At 38.0% G+C, this 14,435-nt stretch overlaps 1 protein-coding gene across 4 annotated transcripts in view; it reads left to right on the plus strand.

The window, feature by feature from the left end:
- LOC117423083 (phospholipase D1-like) overlaps positions 1-14,168 on the plus strand; it is a 72,672-nt gene extending 58,504 nt beyond the window's left edge. For all 4 annotated transcript variants that reach the window (XM_034038509.3, XM_034038510.3, XM_034038508.3 and 1 more), the window contains 5 exons: positions 3,340-3,389; positions 4,894-5,028; positions 7,514-7,667; positions 8,046-8,163; positions 9,965-14,168. In XM_034038509.3, coding sequence (XP_033894400.2) covers positions 3,340-3,389; positions 4,894-5,028; positions 7,514-7,667; positions 8,046-8,163; positions 9,965-10,189 — 682 coding nt within the window. In that variant the 3' untranslated portion in view covers positions 10,190-14,168. The remainder of the gene's footprint in view (positions 1-3,339; positions 3,390-4,893; positions 5,029-7,513; positions 7,668-8,045; positions 8,164-9,964) is intronic.
- Positions 14,169-14,435: the final 267 nt, after the last annotated feature.

A 14,435-nucleotide genomic window follows, 5' to 3' on the forward strand; every position in this document is an offset into this window, starting at 1 on the left:
TAGGCAGGTGCCAACTGTGAGCAAGTTTATATTGGGTGGTTTGGATTATGCTGCAGGTCTACCTGGACTCACAGGCTCTGGATTATCAAGACTGCACTGTAAGTGTTTTGTTGAAAGATTATGTATTGGTGAATAGAAACGAAGGTGACTCCCTTGGTAATTGCAGTGTGATTTTGAGTCTTGGGGCTCTGTTCTTATGCTTCTTGAATCTTGTCCATTTTATATTGTACTTCTGACAGCTTCCTATTATTAGATCATTATTATAGTATCAGTGTATTGCCCTGAGGAAACCCTAGTTAAACCATTACCACACCTCACCAAAGCAATAGCAGCAATGGCAACAGGTTTGGAATAGATTTGGAGCAGTGGCCCTTATACTACACAATGATACTGATATGGTACCATGGCACTGCAGTGGACCAGTTTGCAAAATATGTGAAGCGAACGTTATGCCTCAATGTTTTCTTGTTTGAGCAGCAGTTGTTAGGGATGGCTCTGTATAATCTTGTGATTCGCATGTGACTCATTCCCTCGCTTGAAGCAAATAAGATAAGCTTTTGGATTTCAGTTGGATTATCCTGTTATCTTAAATGATTCATTACACAATATAAAGCCTATACAAAACATATGATGAATGGTTTCATTTGTTTTTAGGTAGGACACAAATGATTAGTTTCCATTTAAAAAATCAAGATTTTATCAACATTTAAAAGCCTGTTGAAATGGCTCAAGAGTTGCCAAAAATGTACAGTGCAGGTAAGTCCAATAAAATACTGTGGAATGTTTTAATTATATTTTTGTGCATACAACTGACATCAGTAATCATAAAGCAGGGTTTTGGCCAGTGAGAAATATCTGAATATCGATAATTGAAAGTAGATTTCCACAATATAAACTAAAACTACAACACAATATAAATGATATTCTTTTAATAGTTAAATAGTGATAGGAAGCTTTTTGTATTGGACACAGTATTCTGGCATTCTGTCTAGCCATCTGCAGTTGTATTCATCAACTAGGAGCCCCCTGGAAAATGTATCAGACTCCAAAATGATGCAACAGTGAGGGTCCAGCGGTGAACTATAAGAAACTACCTCTTAAGGGGCTACATGTCTCTACTCTTATGTGATGGTTTGTTTTGGCTGCAGTTGTCAGCCAAAGAAAACAATTCTGGATTAATGCTCTAGTTCTCATGAACAAGGCTTATTCTGCTGTTACCAGAGACTGATGGGAAAACCGTGTATGTTGCTTGTGGAATTGGAAAGGGACTCCATGCTTTTGAAAGTTAATCTTGGGTAACATTTAGAGTGCTTCTAGAAGAAATTGAGTTGGGGAGATGTAAGTCTGATTAGAGTTTCAAATATAATTATTATTATTATTATTATTATTATTATTATTATTATTATTATTATTATTATTATTATTATTATTATTATTATCTGTTTGGGGTTTGGTGCCCTCTAGGGTTGCCAACTGTCCATTTTTCCAAAACTGGACAAAACCAGCAATGCGAGCGAATTGATGGGGGGGGGGGGGATTGTGGTCGTGGTTGGGCTCGTGCTGATCACAAAGCCTGAGAATGCAAGAATGCAAGCTAAGCGATCCGGGAGGGGTTCCTGTGTGTGTTTTTTTTTTTAAATAATAGATGCTCAGTAATCAGATCCCGCTAAGCAGTGAATGGCAAAATAACACAGAATACATTTCAATGTAGTTCTCAAACTTAACGGATCGATAATAAAAATAAATAAATAATGCACAGTGGACTGGCGCAGCGAGAATGGAAATACCCAAACGGCAATGAACAGTGAGTAAGCAAGATTCTCAAGAACCAGACTTCTGCTGTCCGGTCTGTGGTTCTGACCGTACACGGTACAAATTCCCTTAAAATCGGCTGGTCCATAAACGAGTTGGCAACCCTAGCCCTCATCTCTGAACTGAGAAATACAAAAACATAGGTCCTTTTATTTAAACATTTGCACTATTTTGTGAAAGGAACATAACTCGGAATCGGCCTAATTCACAGTGTTGATAAACATTCTCTAGGGGTACAGAATGTTTTAAAACATGCTAATCCCTTTTAGAAAAGGTTTAATGAATTTAACGGCAAGGATTGATAACCACAGTTTTAAAATACATTTCCTTGCCTCTTTTTAGCATAATCCGCATTATCATTGGTCCCCCTATAGATTGTAGGTAATTCTGGATCTTTCTTCTGAATTTTTTTCCTTGTGCCTTACTCACTTCCTATGAGAAGTCACATAGCATGATTGCAGCTAGACCATTGGACGGCAACTTGTCTACAGCAAAATAAGTGATTTAGTACCAGGAAGCAGAAGCAACTTTTTAACAAGCATTTTCTTTTAAATATCTGCCTATTTCAAACTATACAGAAAACAAGACAAATAAATATAGAAAAAAAGTATAGAAAACAAGGCAAATAAATTCAGCAGAAGAAATATGTTATACTTTTACAACTGGTAATAACAGGTAAATGTTGGTTTCTGCTCCTTTAAAACAAGGTCCATCTTTTTGGAAAACTCTAATCTCTGGCTGTGACAGGGTGACTGAGTGGTGACGTCACGGCAGAAGCAGGGACGGGAAAACACTGACACCAGGCACTGCAGTTCAAAAGAAAGAATCGGCTGGCCGCCGTTTTTATTAACAAATCACAAAAATAAATCAAATATTTTAACAAAAAGAACACATGCTCACAGAGCAAAATAAATAGTCAAACAAAACAAATCTCGAACACCAAATAATAAATAATACAGGTCAGGCTGGGCTGTAGCCTTCACTGTTCCTGTATCGCTCTTTTTTTTTAAGTTTCGTTTTTGCTCTTCTCAGTTCTCTCCACTCTTGCTCACTCTCTCCTTCCAACACCCACCGCGAGTGCCGAGAGCTGCAGGCTTTTATAACAGGTGACCATCTCCCGATTAGCAACAAATTAAATCACCTAATTAATTCGGGAGATGGCCACCGTCTGCACGAGTTTTTCAATGGGGCTTCCCATCCGTGCTACTAAATAATAACAAAATAAACAAACGTCTACGCCGTCAAAATACATAATAATAATAAGCCCCGCGGCGCTCGCCGTCATATAAATACAAAACAATAAAACAAACAAACAAACAATACAAAATAACACAGGGGCAGAAGGGGACCCCGTTCTAAAATAAAATAAACAAATCAATGTACAGGGCTGCTCGCCCTGTTACACTGGCCATCAGCTAGTGGTGTATTTTCGGTCTTGTTTAAATAAATAACACAACAGAAATCCTGTTCGCACAGCATGCAACACAACCATAACATTACAATTGTATTTTTGTGTTTTCTTTTCAGGACAATGAGCAAGGGGGATAATTCCATCATTTCACAACTGAACGCAGAAAGTAAGTATATCTCAGTGAGAGTAATGCCAGGGTAAAACAATCCATTTATTTCAACTGCCTGTGTTCTAGACCTTTCCAGCTCATCCACATTTTTCTTTACTGATTGCATCAGCCCTCATTTCAAACTCCTGCCAAGAAGTCTGTAATTTGCTGTGTCTCATTTTCCCCACATATAAAGCTTCTTCTTGTTTATTTCATGGCGTCTGTAAAACATTGTAATACTGCATGTTTTCATTTTTCCACACATCAGTTTACAGACACATACCATATTAAAGAACAACTATGGAAATCAAGCATTAGAGTTCTACAATCTAGACAGTGCATTCTCATTTAGAGGCATTGAGCACCATGAAAAGAAAACATTGTGTCTTTCAAAATAGTTAAGTACACTGTGTGCTGCTAGGAGGCTGTGTGGTCCAGTGGTTAAAGAAACGGGCTTGTAACCAGAAGGTCCCCGGTTCAAATCCCACCTCAACCACTGACTCATTGTGTGACCCTGAGCAAGTCACTTAACCTCCTTGTGCTCTGTCTTTCGGGTGAGATGTAATTGTAAGTGACTCTGCAGCTGATGTATAGTTCACACACCCTAGTCTCTGTAAGTCGCCTTGGATAAAGGCGTCTGCTAAATAAAGAAATAATAAATACTATTGCTTATATTAAAAATGAAGGCACTAATGAAATTGTCAGAAATATTATGGGACAAAATGTTTAATGTTCAAGCATTCCTAATTCCTAACAAAACTGATGGGGGTGCCAATGAACTATACACTTCTGGATTTTGTAACCTATATTTACTGTAACATAATATATAATAGGACAGTGAACATCTATGTATGTGTTGTATCAATATGTGTAGCTTGTAAACAGCTTTTAGTTTCAGTCAGTTCAGCTCTACTTGTGCTGAATTTATACACACCTTTATACACAGGCGTTCGACATTCTACTGTATAACACTGTTTCAGTAACATTGTTCATAATCTATTAAGCGTCCTTGCCAGCAGTTTTGATTAGGTCTTGTGTAGGTCTTGTATGTACAGGACTTGCCTTGACGCCAGATAACTTGGGTGGCAGTCATAAAGCTGTGCTTATTTTATCTAGGACAAGTTTGAATTGCTTTGGTCTTTGGTTTATTGAGGAGTAAAAACTGTTTGCTGGCTGGTCTACTGTAATTTGATGACTTGCATTTAGAATTGCTGGGCTGTATTCGAAAGGCTTATTTAAGGGCTGGTTTTAAAAGTCTGATTTGAGGAATTCAACAAATTGTTGATATTCAAAAAAAAAATGTGGCTGCTGGCTTCTTCAACAACAGTCAATAAAAACTGTATTTCATTTGTTACTACACATAAAACAAACAAGTATTAATGCTTTTGTGAAACTTGCTCCCTGTAGGTTTGGTAAACGTTTAGACAAATGAACCTGCCCTCACAGTTGGTCCCACTTGAGTTGTTTGTGATGAATCCCTCACAGTTTCTTTTGTTGTGTTTGCTTGTTGCGGGGTGTACAGTGGGAAACCAGTGGATTAACTACATCTCGTTCTGTGGACTGAGGACTCACGCCGAGCTGGCGGGAAAGCTGGTTACCGAGCTCATCTACGTTCACAGCAAGATGCTGATAGCTGACGACAACACTGTTATCATCGGTGAGTGAGTGGGCTCAGAGCTGCTGATAAAGCATGGAGAGGATCTGAGCACTTTGGCAGTCTGCCACCTTCGCTATCTATCATTTTAATGAGCTTAATGCCATTTTCACTATTGATTTTTTTGTTGGTTGTATAAAAATAAAATGTATCTTATATGAACTTGAGGCTCTATCAACTAATCTTTGCAGGGTATCCTTTTAAAGAGAGGCCAAAGATTGAGTAGAAACTGAACAGTCTATATCACTGCTTCCTTTGGGGCCTCCAAAGTAGATGTTTCTGCTACCAGTGTTTGGTTTAACTCTGGACCCTGAAGTCAAAGCTGAGGTCTGGGTCATTAAGGTTAAGTGAGGATGAGGCCAGTGTCAGGGCTGGAAGCCTCTAAGTAGGGTTCAGTGTCAGTAACTTTACATAAGACAAAGTCAAACATGCATTGCTGTTTATTAGGGCACATTGGGGGTAAATGTGGACAGTTTTCAGAAAATCTTTACAAATGTTAACTGTCACCTGGAAAAGGATCAGAAAAAATATATTAAATGTGAACTTTTCATTCGATAGAAACCTGTCTGTCTGCTAAAACATGCAACCAAACAGGCTTAGCTGTACTGCTGAGACATTACTCGTGACCTGTTTAAAACACCCTTTCCTTAGACAAAGAATCTGAGATCATTGTCAGTCCTGTTGATCATTACTTAGTGGAGATGAAATTTTGTGTTTAGCACCCTCTACTGCTAAAAGACACAAGTACAACCCTGTACTGCCACCATATATTGTATACAGCTATGTAGACATAATGTGTTGTTATTTCATTTGTATCTATGAATAGCAATGGAATTTTCCTTTTCATCAGCCAATAAAAGCACACACAGTATCTGGCTGGTCTTAGCTCTTTGTAGGTGGCCTTTTTGGGTGATTCGTGTAGTATTCTATAATTTAAAATGAAACCAATATTTTTGTGAGATTACAGTATTTAGCAATAGCTGCTTGTAATGGGTAATTACTCCATAATTCAGCTCTGTCAAAAATTGTGAATTACAGCAGACAATATGATTCTGTAGTTCAAAAATGAATATGTGGGACTTAATATTTAAGTGTACAAATATACAGTGATTCCTTCAAAGCTACTGTATATACTGGTAAGTAAGACATTGTTACCATCAAAGATAATCTAATTGTATGAAGAGGATGTAATTGTCTTCACATATTAGACAGATCACAGTTCTGTCTAAACCGAGATGATGTCACTTTCTGAAAATGCACGTTGGCATTTCTTTGTCATGCTGTTTGGCAGCCTATAATATGCATTGCCTCAGACTTCCCACTAAATATGCACAGCTGCAAACAAGCATGTAATTGTTTTTTAGATCCTAATAAGGCGATGCCTAATGCGGTATCGGAAGTGTGGGGGGCTCCCAGAGGATCTATACGACTCACAAGTACAAACATGTTTCCCTTAAATAAGTAAGGAACACGTGAAGAAACGGTGGAGTCTTTACTGGTCAAGCAAGCATTCAATGGGAGCCATGTGACTTTTTTGTGATTTGCCATTTCCTCGGTTAGCAGTTGGGGTTCCCCTTTTCAAAATAGATTTATTAAAAAAGTATTTTTTTCTATCTTTGTACAGCTCATCTTTGATTTTTGTGGGTGTTAGGTGTAATATACTGCAGGAGAGCCTTTATTGCAGTTATCTCCACAGTACCATTTTGTACCAGGCTTATATTTGTGAACTTTGAAACTGAGATAACAGTCATCTTTGTTTATGGTTTGACATTGATTTCAGTTTAACGTATAACATTTCATTCATGACTGTGCTTTGTAGTTGAACAATTTTATTTCCAGTTGACTGGAAAAGACAGACATACAATAAATTGTGAATTTTAACATAAAAAATTGGTTTTATTTGTCGGCGTCTGTCTAAAATCATAAGGCCAGAACCATGTTAGTTTAATGGTGCCCCTAAAATCCATATTTCTATTAGCTTCACTCCTCAATTTATCTTTGAATCCTTAATGCATTTTCTTCACTTTAGCATACTTTTTATCCACAGTGATTTTTATGTAACAGCGGCCACAGCTGCAAATGATGCTCAAATTACAGTCGCACACCCCTAGTGGTAATTTCTAAAGCTCATTTTAAATGTCTTTAATGTTCATAATAGCAGTAATCCCATCTGAAGCATACATTACTGTAGTTCTGGCAAGTATCAACAGGAGCACTATTTAATCAATAGTACCCTGATTAGAGGGCATCACTTAAGCATTAATTGTTTAATCTGTTATATGCTAGTTCCACTGAGAGTCAATCGAGTTAGTAATTTCAAGCGTTCTGTCTGAATATTCAGCGCTGCTCTACCAGAATCCAGTGTCCGCCAGTCTCCTGACAGTTGAGTGATAGTTCTTAAGTATCTAATTAACAGCCTTGCCCACTTTTTTTTTTAATTGCTGGTAAATAAAAAAAAACAACATGAAAACTGGTTCTGCTCTTTTAGGCTCTGCAAACATTAATGATCGAAGCATGCTGGGGAAGCGCGACAGTGAAATGGCAGTGATCATTGAAGACACACAGACTGTACCCTCTGTAATGGACGGAGAGGAGTACCAGGCAGGGAAACTGGGTCTCCAGCTGCGGCTTGAGTGCTTCAAGTAACCCACTTTTCATTTATATATATATATATATATATAAAGATTTAACTGTGATAAAATGCCTGCATAATTTTTTTTGCACTAAGTTTCATATTTATTTAAGTTGTTTATTTTAAGATAAGCCTACAATATATTTTAGTTTAGAGGTGTTTTCGTGTTCTGTAAATCACTGTATAGCTTTATCTACCACTACCTGAAAATTGGTTGCCCTTCCTTTAATCTGTCTACATTTTATAAAAGCCTCTTTATGAGTATTTGTTTTCTCTTTCTCACTTCAGTGAAATATTCTTGCTGTGTACCTGTTTAGTGCAAATCAATGCTACAAGTCACCACTGTGAGGTGTTGTGACAGTAAAGCTATCTCTTCTGATAATTCCAGGTTGATTCTGGGTGGCTTTACGGATCCCACCATTGATGTAACTGACCCAATTAGTGAAAGGTTCTTCAAGGAGGTGTGGATAGCAACAGCAGCACGCAATGCAACTATCTACGAGAAGGTGGGTTTAAAATGATGGGAATAGCAACAGTCAGAGAAGGGAACAAAGCATAGGTTACATGACCCAGCAGTGCATTAACTGCTTTGTTCCAACTCCCAAAAATCACCCACCAACCAAGGTATCCACCACAGAATTCATCAATAAAAAACCACATCTCCACAGTAAGAGCTGAAAAGCCCACCTCAAATAAAAAAAACATACTAAGTTATGATAACAGTAAGGATGCCACATTTAAGCATGTGCAGGCTTCACTATTAAACTAAACTCACGCACACCATCCCCTAAAGACATTAAGTACATTTTTACTTGGAACAGTTAATTTAACATGGGTGTAACAGGAGGATGTTACCTGCGTGGGTCATCACTGAATAATAAGAAGTCAGAGACAGAGTAGTGGGTGTTGACACGCAGCACAGGCACTCAGATTTAATAAACTCAGGTGCCGACGCGAGGGTACCAACAAAATGATAATTCTAGCACCGGATTTAATAAAGAAAACAAAACAAAACACAGCTAATAAATAAAAGTTTGCCCACGAACGCTAGTCCCATTAAAAGGAACTTCCCGCTCCAGGAATCTACTACACGACTAACCCTCACTGTACTTAGTCTGGGATTAATTCCTGTAAACTGACCTAGTGATGTTGCTGCCGGAGTTCCATCGACTTCTGACAGCCCCGGCTGGGCAGCACCTTCACGGGTCTGGGAGTCGAATGGTTTTGTGAAGCAATTCCCCCTAGAGCGGGACACTCTGCTCTGTGAAAATATGGGAGCTCACCACAGCTCACGTCTGTGGGTCTATGGCCTTCCAATAGCCTCTTAAACAAGCGTAGGCTCCCTAGGCACGCCCCCCCCCCAGCCAATCAGGACCTCCCAATCAGCTCAGCCTTCCTGTTTACTAAGGAGCAGCCCAGATGAACCAGCAACAGGGTCCTCCCTGTCTTTTTTTTATTGAGTGAATGAAGAATTCTTTTGGTCAGATATAAGGTTTAAGTCACACAATCTGTAAATGCTGGATTGCATTTGTGTGAATTTGGCACAAACAACATATGTCTGTGCTTAAACAGTATAATTTAGTTTACTGCACTCTTAATTGCTACCAGTAGTCTCTGTAGTTTAGTATAGCTGGCTCTAGCAATATATAATTTAATTTAATTATTTATTTATTTAGCAGATGCCTTTATCCAAGGCGACTTACAGAGACTAGGGTGTGTGAACTATGCATCAGCTGCAGAGTCACTTACAATTACGTCTCACCCGAAAGACGGAGCACACGGAGGTTAAGTGACTTGCTCAGGGTCACACAATGAGTCATTGGCTGATGTGGGATTTGAACCAGGGACCTCCTGGTTACAAGCCCTTTTCTTTAACCACTGGACCACACAGCCTCCTCCCGCATAACCACCCACAATATAGCATAATGATCATATTTGTAATACTTTTCAAAACAATGCAGCCAGTTCTACTTTTAAAGAGATGTCAAATTACCTACAAATTAGTTTTAATATACTGGGGGGATTTATCATTTCAAACCAATCCGGATATGATGCAACCTTCCAGAAGTAGCCCCATAGGACAATGTTCACAGCTTGCAAGATCTGAAGGAAACAACCATTAAGTAAATCCAAGCAAGCATTTTGTAAACTCTTAAAGAAATGAGAATGTTCTAGAAAGCAGCTCCTGTCGCAGGGAGTTAATGCTCTACCAACACTAGTGATGACTAGTGCCTTTAACTAAACTTTAATCTTCTTCATCTCACTTCTGGGTTTTCAGTACATTTTACCCTAATGTGATCTCTCTAGGTTTTCAGATGCCTGCCCTCCGATGCAGTGCGGAACACTGTTGAGCTCAGCGAGTTCATAGCCAAGCTTGGCCTGGATACAGAGGACCCTGCCAAAGCCCTGGAAGAGCTGAAGAAGATCCGGGGCTTCCTGGTGCAGTTCCCCTTGTACTTCCTGTGTGAGGAGAACCTACTTCCTTCTGTCGGGACAAAGGAACATATGGTTCCCATGGAGACCTGGACATGAGGAAAAACTCCCTTTCCCCCATCACAATCTGGACTTAATCAAGCAGACTGAAAATGCTTAATACTGTATACAGAAAACTACAGAGCAGACAAAACACATTTTTGTGTGAAAAAAATTGAAGACTGGCAGTTCTAAAACATTTTATGTAGCCTCAATTACATAATGAATGGGAATAAGGAAATGAAAGGATGGAGGAACCATATACAGATAGAGAAGATGGACTGAAATGTTCATTTCTTTTAGTTTTTTTTTTAATAATTTTTTTTGTTTTTTGTCAAAATAACACTGAATTCTCATTAACAGCATCACATACAACACTTAAAAACACGTTATTTTGCCTGCAAAACAACCACAAAAGCACATTTAACAGGTGGGATCTGATTACGGGGCTCTGCTAGAATCATAGAATTGATCACCTGGAGGCCCAGAATGTAATATTTCAGTGAATGTACCCTGTGGATGTACAATGGTGTTATCGTATGCCTGTAACTAAATAGCAAGTATAGCCCCCCGGGTTCCTGGGTACTAACATTCCTCTAATAACTCTAAAGTTGCTCTTCTTTATCTTTTCATCAGTGCTGCTTCTCAAAGCTTTCTTACTTTTTTTTTTTTTGGTTGTTAACCAGCAATAAAGAACCACCCCCATAGAAATTATATATAGTGCCCAAATCCACAAACTGCATTACAAAATCCCGTAGAAGGTCTCTGACCACCATTTGTGCTTTTGTTCTTTTTTTTTTGTGAGCCCATAACGGTGGCTACACTCGCACACTCTTTGAATAATTACTTTAAGCTAAGAATAAGCATTGCTTTGATGTTTTATCATTTGTTTTTAAATTTCAGTAACCCTTAAGTTAGTATTATTGCTAATATTATAAATATTACCAATGAATTGCGGTTTTGCACATGAAAAGTAATTTGTAATTGTGTTAAATGTCAGCACCGCCATTCATTTTATAATTTTAAGAAATATTTCAAAAAGTAGTTTATTATTCTTTAATGTGACAATCATTTCTGTTATGAAAAAGTCAAGAGGTTTTAGTAAATGTCTCACCCTTGTAGTATTTCCTCTGAACAAAAACTTCCCTTATAATAACTTGATAAAAAAAAAGCCATATTAAACCAGCTCATTTTAAACTCATTATTGTAACTGGTTTTAATATTGTATTTTTTTAGTGTCTTTGTTTATGGAACTCTAATTTTGTAGCGGATGTTTGAAGTTCCAAAGTGAAAGTTTTACTAACCAGTGGAATAACTGACTTGTCATCACTTTTCAAGCAGTATGCCGTTTTTGAATCTGACAGTCTTGATTAAGCCTTAGCCTTGCAAGATAAACACACATGGAAACATGATTGCTTAGTCGCTGATGCAAGACGTTTAATGTCATCTTTTGTGACACAGCTTAAATTGAATTTCAGCAAGAGCTGACATTTTCTATTAAGGTTGGTCAGTTGTGTTTGATGGGCTACTCATCGGTTCTGCTCGGTGGCGTTTCTAATGCATTGTGAACTTTCTTCTTTTGGGGGGGAGAAGACTTGCTGTACTAATGCACTACATTCAAGTCCAACAAGGTGCAGGGAGTGTAGCAGCCTGCTGTCCACGTCTGGTTATGGTTGATAGCCACCGAACACTGCACATCTGGATGCATTAACTATTCTTCACATGCTCCTTCTGTGAAGGGCTCATTTTTCATTTTAACAATGTAATTTATGGTTTCTTAAAAGAAGTTAAAATAGCGCTTGTTAATTGTGTTGTTCTAACAGAATGCTGTTAAAATACATTGTGTTATTTTATTTTGTGCCACACACATTCATATTCTCAGAGGGAGTTTGGTGGAAGGTTTTGAGCTACTAGTGTTCATTAAGTCCCTCTCACAAACCAGCACACAGTTCAACACCATCCGTGAATGGAGGGGATGCTCAATGGTGCCTGCAAGCTCTGTGCATTACAGTGTTCAGTGTCATTGTCCATCACATTCATGATAACTAAATTCACAGGCACCAAATTTACAAATATATTACTTTGCACATAATTTATTATCCATAGAAGTGCTCAGTGCTCCATTGTACTTACTGTACTATATAGAGTGCACTCAGGTACCAATAGGTAATGCATGTAAGAATTAATGTGATTATAAAACTGAGAAAAATGACTATTTACGTGGCCGATTTATTCGTATTTATAAATCATGTAATTCTAGACACTCTTGATCTGTAGTGGTGTTGACGTCACTGCAGTACTGCCTTGGTTTCAGTGCTGGTTCACAGTTCTGAGTTACTGGACTGCGTGGCATTCCGTTTGTCTTCACGCTTTTGTATCTCCACCAAACACACTCATTCAGCAACTGACATTGACCTGTTACAGATTAGAACAAGGTATGTCAGGACCACATATCCACAGAAATAAATACCAGTTAATAAGACAAATAAGCAAAACATGACCTCTATCCACAACATGTAGACACAAATAGAAATCATGTCCATGCATATATTCATCAAAAATAACTTCATCCTCACAATTTGATCAAATGTACTGTATCTAAGTAAAATGGGAAAATGCCCTGGTCACTTTTATTATAACTTTTACCTAATACAGGATTGCACCACGGTTTGCCTTGACATAAAGTGGCATATAGTCCACAAGGTGCTGGGAAGTGTCTTAAGACCAGGGATGTTAATCCATTCGCTCATTAATATTTCATGCAGTTGGTGCAGAGAGATTGGGAGAGGATCAAAGTGATGAATGTGTTCTTCCCAAACATGTTCAACTAGACTACAATTTGGGGATTGCGGTGGTCATAGTAGATACCAGAAAATGATTTGCAAACAATTCTGGTACAGTGGTTGGGTGCATTTTCATCTTGAAACTAGCCATCAGGGTGTAAGTGCAGCTATGTTAAGTGGACTTGATCTGCTATGATGTTTAATTAAACAACGTAATTTGTTTAGCTTTCCAGAGTAATCAAGGGAGCAAGGTTATACAGTACCAGGAGAACATGTCCCGTAGCAGAGTGTTGCCAAAAAAGGTTAGGTAAACATTTCCTAGGAAAGTGGCCAGGTATTGTCCCTCATTTTCAAATTAGCATAGGCATTCATGTTTTACTACCAACCCTTTGCGTTATCTTGTGTTCCCTTTTCAACATAAACTCATACCACGCTTAGTTTTGATTATGTTCAATTGGCTTGCATTGTTATGTGTTTGCTTTTCAATGCAAATAGTGATTCTAGATTAGACCTTCACATTGAGATAAAGTTAGACGAGAACCACATCACTGGAGCTACATTGCTGTTGCCTCTAGTAAGAGATCTGTCACCTGTGATTTAACAATTACAGCTTGTAATTGGACCTTCAACATCCATCACCACTTCATAGTTTATATTTTACAGCTGCCTATTACCATTACACCCCATCCCTTCAGAGAGATCCATTGAGCTCTATAAGTGTTACAAAACCGTATATTGTTTCCTATACCTTTTGCAGAACTGTTAAAGCAATTTATATCAGTGTGTTCACTATATTAGTAGATCTTTCCAGAGGTGGTTGTGGAGTCTCTCACGATGTTTTGCAATGTGCTGCTTTCCTTACTTTATAGGTAGAATTGGAACTCTATGTTAAACGGTTTTACAAACACACAACATCAAACTTAATATAATCACCAGTGCAGTGATAACATATAGATATTGTATGGAAATATAATCAGAAAATTACAGAAAATGGGGTGTTATGACTGTTTGCTGTGAGTTTCAGAAATCTTAGTCAAATCCCTGTCGCTTACGTATATAACGAATTAAATGTAAAGAAAGATTAAATCTAATGTGTTTTTTTAATACATTTAAAATGGTTATACTTTTTGTTTTATGCACTGAAAAGTTCAAATAAGTAATACCAATTTACAAAACAAACACATTGTGACAAAAGATAAATGTTGTCCTTATCACTGTTTTTGTTTTTTGGCACTTCATTAAAGCTGCAATATGAACAGTGGTGTCGTAATTTAAATGTGATCGCCTTTCCTGAAACTCACTAGCATTTCTCTTCATGAGGTCGCAGACACCCAGGTATTCACAGAAACTCAGACGACTGTCCTTATCATGGTCAACTTCTGCTAAAAATTCCTGCTCAAAAGCACAAATGAATGTAAATTATAGGTTACTAAAGGAAAGGGTATTTATGCTAGATAGATCTGCTGGGCGATGCAACATCCTTTTTGAGGGTAATGGTCCTACCTCTGTTTGCATTGACAAGA

This window comes from Acipenser ruthenus, chromosome 17 (assembly GCF_902713425.1).
Source record: "Acipenser ruthenus chromosome 17, fAciRut3.2 maternal haplotype, whole genome shotgun sequence".
In the NCBI taxonomy this organism is placed as follows: domain Eukaryota; kingdom Metazoa; phylum Chordata; class Actinopteri; order Acipenseriformes; family Acipenseridae; genus Acipenser; species Acipenser ruthenus.